The following is a 5,105-nucleotide window of genomic DNA, read 5'->3' as shown; positions in this document are numbered from 1 at the left end:
GGAGAGGGACCCCTGCCCTGAGGAGAGACAGGCAGGGAGAGGGACCCCTGCCCTGAGGAGTGACAGGCAGGGAGAGGGACCCCTGCTCAGGGACACCCACCTTGGAGTAGAAGTATCGGCACACGGCCTCCTGCGCCCACGGCTGGAAGTAGAACTCGGCTCTCCGCTCCTCCTCGGGGTTCCCAACCACATCAGTCATCGTCTGCAGAGCACAAAGGACACACCAGCAGCTCAGGGAGTGCAAAAGCTCCCTGGCTGTGCCGAGCAAACCCTCCCCTCTCCTCTCAGAGCGCTCAGGTCACGTTCTGGTGCTCGACTCCGATTCCAGTCTCGCTTTCCGAGCAGGAAATTGCCTCTCTCTGTCTCTCTGTCTCTGCGGGAGCTCGCTGTAATGAGGGAAGAGTGTGACTGGATCCACCTTCCACACAAGACAAAGCTTTTTACCTTCAAGTCCCGGCACTGGGACTGCAGCCAGTCGTTGATGAAGCCCTGAGGGTCCCGGGCGAAGCTCAGCATGAACTCGCGCTGCGTCTTCAGCTGGTTGATGGTCTCGATGGTTTCGTGGATCTGAAGGGCACAAACACACAGTGGAGCTGCTGAAAGGTCACAAACATCAAGAGGCACAACACAAGAAGGCAAATTCTTAACACTCCCTGGCCGATTTACACCTGTCAGAGGACCCTCAGTTCCCAATTTCCTGCCCTAAATATTCCCCAATTTTCCCACGGACCGTCTGCTTTAAAATTTCCACCCGTTTGTGAGCACGGCTCATCCCGCTCCAGCTTCCAAACATTCCTGTCCTGTCCAGGTTCACCTGCTCCAGAGGCACTTCCCTGCCCAGCTCCAAGGAGAGCAGACCCCAAGGAGCTTTTCCTACCTTGTTATCCAGAGCAGCAATTTCCTGCTGACTGGCTGTGGAGAGCAGAAAGGAATTCATCTGGGTTTTCAAGGTGTCATCCACCTCCACATCGATGTCATAGCAGGCTGTCTTCTTCTGGTCATTTGGGTCAACACTGGGGACACCCACAAAAAGGCAAAATCAGGGAGCAGCTCGAGAAAGGAGCCAAAATGAGTTAGTAGGTCAAGAAAAAAGGTAAAATCTGGGAGTAGTTCAAATGGAAGTGGCTCAAGGAGCAAAAATGCAGCTCCTCTGGGATGCTGCAGGCAGGGACAGGGACAAGCCTCAGTCCCAGCAGCAGCAAAGCTCCACTGATGGCTTTGCATTGCTCCAAGGAGCAGTGGACAGCATGGATGTGGGAAAGCCTCTGGAAAAGAGGGATGTGGTGACAAAGAGATGATGACAGGTAACACGGGAGCTGCTGCTACAACCAGGACGTATCACACCGTCCTCCTGTGATCCTTCCTCACCCAACCCTCCCTGGGAATGGGAATTCCCATTGGAGCAGCCTCACCTGATCACGTGGTTGATGATGATGGGCTCTGGGGGCATCAGCAGCGCGTGGAGCCTTTGGGGGATTTCGGAGAACTTCATGCGCTGGGACTCGAAGATCTGCGGCACAAACGGGGGCTGAGGGGGATCTGGGGGGGCAGCCACCCCCTGCCCACCCACCCACCCAGGGCAGCAGGGCCAGGAGCTGCTCCAGGACCCCCCCTCACCTGCTGCAGGTACTTGTCACAGATGACAAACTCCCGCTCGTGGGGGTCCTGCAGCTTGTGGGTCTTGATGTACTGCCAGAGGGCCTGGATGATGACGGGCCGGGTCTGCGTGTGGATCCCCAGCAGCCGAGCCAGGCGGGGGTCCAGCTTGAACTGGGGGGGCTGCACAGGGGAGCACAGAGGGCTGAGATGGTGCCAGGCACTGGGGAGATGGTGCCCAGCACTGCTGCTCCCAGTTTGGGTTGGAAGGGACCTTAAAGCCCACCCGGTCCCACCCCGACACCTTCCGCTGCACCGGGTTGCTCCAACCCGGCCTTGGGCACTTCCAGGGATCCAGGGGCAGCCACAGCTTGTCTGGGCAACCTCCCCACGCTCCCAGGGAGGAGTTTTTTCCTCCTGCCTCACCTGGTAATCCAGCATCAGCAGGACAGTGCAGCGCACGTTCACGTCCCCCGGCCTCTTCACCTGGAAGCCGTCTGTCTCCTGAGTCGTGGCAGTCCTGTGCCACTGGAAAAGGAGAGGGAATTTAGAGACAACTCTCTCCCTGCACCCCCTCTGCTCCTGCTGCTGGGTACCCAGAAGCTTTGCCAGTAAATCCCACCCACCCAAGGAGAGCTCAAATTACGGCCTGAAACGAGAGTTAATATTCAGATTATTCAGAGGTTTATTCAGACCCTCAGCAGGTGAGAGGAAAAGCTCAAGTGAGGATTCAAAGAACTCCTGGCTCCCAGGAACTTCGAGGATCCCCCACCTCCCAGGTCACAAGGGCTACACAAACCCCCCACCAAGCTGAAACACCGACCCCTGTTCAGATATAACACAGCAAAAAGCAGCTCACCTCTACCAGGTGATTGTCAGGGCCATACAGGTCTTTATCAAGTTCAATGACCAGAGATTTAAAGAAGGACGAGAACTTTCTTTTCTGCTTGGTGGCATCGTATTTGGACAGAGCAGACTGCAAGCAACACAGGGGGGAAAGAGGGGTTAGGACAGCAAAGTCTCAGCACTCAAAGCACAGCTCCTGGAAGTTCTGAACACCTGAATTCACCAACGTGGGGCTCGAAAAAAATCACAGTTTCCAAGTGAGAAAAAGGGGAAAGGCTGGAGTTAAAGATGAGCTGGCAGGAGTCAAACCCCTCAGCGGGTACGTACAATGCCAAGGCCCTGGTTCTCAGAGCTTTGGGGACACTGAGCTGCTCTCACCAGGGATTCTCACAGCTCTAAGAACTTTGGCCAACTCATTGTGATACCCCTCGGTGTCCAGGCCGGGCCCTCGGTCTCGTCACCACCAGACTCCTTGGGAAACAGAGACGGGAGGAGGACATCAAGCCCCAGCCGTGCTCTCAGACACTAAGAAACTTGGTTTCAGTGCCAATCCCAGAGCCACAGTGCCCTCTGAGGTGCCACTTACATCCTCCAGGAGCCTCCCTTCCACCCGCAGCTCCCAGGAGGCCACGGTGCCCTCGCCGTCCTCCGCGTCCGACTTGGCCGGGTTGAAGGTGTTGGAGATGAAAATGCGCAGCTTCCGTTTTTGCTGCGAGGAAAAGCACCAGGAAAATCGTCAGCTCTCCCCTCCAGGGCTCCCTCTCCTGCTCAGGGCCTTGCTAAAAGCTCAGCTCAGTATTTTTGGCTGCCTCACGTTCCTCCCCCTCTCCCGAGTGGCTGCTCCCGCTCCCCGGCCGTGCCCAAGGCGAAGGTTCCCGACATTCCACACTCACAGGACTCGACCCCTCAGTGCCCTCCTGGAGCCTCTAGAAGCTTCCACCCCCTGAATATTTGCCCTGCACTTCCCCACCTTGATGGGGCGTTTCAGAGCCTCCTGGATATCCAAGCGCTTCCTCATGATGGTCTGGTCCAGCTTCCTCTCGAAGGCCAACAGGTCCATGTAGGCCTGGGATTCGGGCACCAGCTCCCGGATCTGTGGCCGGGATGGAAAGGATGGAAATTCCCATCAGGCAGCTCCCCAAAGTGCCCCAGGCTCCCCTCAGCTCCCCCCTGGCTCCCACTCACCCGCTGAGGGAGGATTTTGTCTGCCATCTTCTTCTTCTTGGCGCTGCCGGGGGAAGAGGCACGGACAGGTGGGAAAACGGGAAGGGATTCGGCCATGGGAATTCCCAAACCCACTGCACTGACTGAGCAGGGGCTCACCAGTTACCTGAGCCCGCCCCAGTGGGACTGACCAGTTACCTGAGCCCCGCAGCACTGACCTCAAGGCTTCCCATCCCTCTGAGCACTTGGAAAGGGGGTTACGTCCCTTGGAAAGGGGGTTACGTCCCTTGGAAAGGGGGTTGCATCATTTGGAAAGGGAGTTACATCCCTTGGAAAGGGGGTTACATCATTTGGAAAGGGGTTACATCCTTTGGAAAGGGGGTTACATCCCTTGAAAAGGGGGTTACATCCTTTGGAAAGGGGTTACATCCTTTGGAAAGGGGTTACATCCTTTGGAAAGGGGTTACATCCTTTGGAAAGGGGGTTACATCCTTTAGAAAGGGGGTTACATTCTTCAGAAAGGGGGTTACATCCCTTGGAAAGAGGGTTACATCCCTTGGAAAGGGGGTTACATCCTTTGGAAAGGGGGTTACATCCTTCAGAAAGGGGTTTATATCCTTTGGAAAGGGGGTTACATCCTTTGGAAAAGGGGTTACATCCGATGCCCATCATTCCTGGGGCCATGTACCCAGTAGCCTCGGGATGTCCCCACTGCCCCAGGATGGTCTGAGGATGCCCAGGGATGTCCTGGGATGTCCCCACTTCCCCGGGGATGCCTTGGGATGTCCTGGAATGTCCCCTCTGCCCGCAGATGTCCCCACTGTCCCAAGAATGCTCTGTGACGTCCCTCCTGCCACAGGATGTCCCCACTGCCTCGGAGATGCCCCGAGATGTCCCTGGATATCCCAGTTGCCCAGGGATGTCCTGGGATGTCCCTGCTGCCCGGGGATGCCTCGGGATGCCCTGGCATGTCCCCTGTGCCCACAGATGTCCCCACTGCCCCAAGAATGCTCCGGGATGCCCCGGCTGCCCTGGGATGTCCCGGGATGTCCCAGCCGCTCGGGGATGTTCCCAGTGCCCCTGGATGCCCCCAGGACGCTCCCGGGATGTGCCCATACCCCGGGACGCCCCGTTTCCCCCCCGTCCCTTACTTGTGGTTGCGGTTGGGCACCGCCTGCGGCTGCACCTGCTGGAGCTGCTGCGGCGCCGGCCGCTTGCGGGCCTGGTCCAGCCCGGCCTGCGCCAGCGCGGGCCGCACCGCGGGGCTCCCGCCGTAGCCGGGCGGGCCCATGGCCGGGCCTTGAGGCGCCAGGCGGCCTCCCGGTAACATCCCGGGGCGCTGCGGAGAGAACACACCCGGTCAGCGCCCGCCGCTGCCCGGCCCCGCGCCCCGCCCCGCGCCGCCCCGCCTCACCGGGTAGGCGGCTCCGGGCAGCGGCGAGCGGTACAGGCCCTGCCCCGGCGCCGGGCCCATGCGAACCGCCCCGCCCGGCGCGCCC

General features: G+C 58.9%; 1 protein-coding gene across 1 annotated transcript in view; it reads right to left on the bottom strand.

The window, feature by feature from the left end:
* Positions 1-5,098, bottom strand: part of SMARCD1 (SWI/SNF related, matrix associated, actin dependent regulator of chromatin, subfamily d, member 1) — a 6,857-nt gene extending 1,759 nt beyond the window's left edge. Inside the window, exons 1-12 of the mRNA XM_027699060.1 lie at positions 5,021-5,098; positions 4,758-4,945; positions 3,628-3,670; positions 3,413-3,535; positions 3,029-3,151; positions 2,456-2,572; positions 2,023-2,124; positions 1,618-1,779; positions 1,413-1,510; positions 878-1,013; positions 445-567; positions 101-202 (exon numbers count right to left, since the gene is read on the bottom strand). Of these exons, the coding sequence (XP_027554861.1) occupies positions 101-202; positions 445-567; positions 878-1,013; positions 1,413-1,510; positions 1,618-1,779; positions 2,023-2,124; positions 2,456-2,572; positions 3,029-3,151; positions 3,413-3,535; positions 3,628-3,670; positions 4,758-4,945; positions 5,021-5,080 (1,377 nt within the window). The 5' untranslated portion in view covers positions 5,081-5,098. The remainder of the gene's footprint in view (positions 1-100; positions 203-444; positions 568-877; positions 1,014-1,412; positions 1,511-1,617; positions 1,780-2,022; positions 2,125-2,455; positions 2,573-3,028; positions 3,152-3,412; positions 3,536-3,627; positions 3,671-4,757; positions 4,946-5,020) is intronic.
* Positions 5,099-5,105: the final 7 nt, after the last annotated feature.

Source organism: Neopelma chrysocephalum, unplaced genomic scaffold (genome assembly GCF_003984885.1).
Source record: "Neopelma chrysocephalum unplaced genomic scaffold, ASM398488v2 Primary Assembly neopelma1_136, whole genome shotgun sequence".
NCBI classification, from domain to species: Eukaryota; Metazoa; Chordata; class Aves; order Passeriformes; family Pipridae; genus Neopelma; species Neopelma chrysocephalum.
This window is presented reverse-complemented; position numbering and strand designations above follow the sequence as displayed.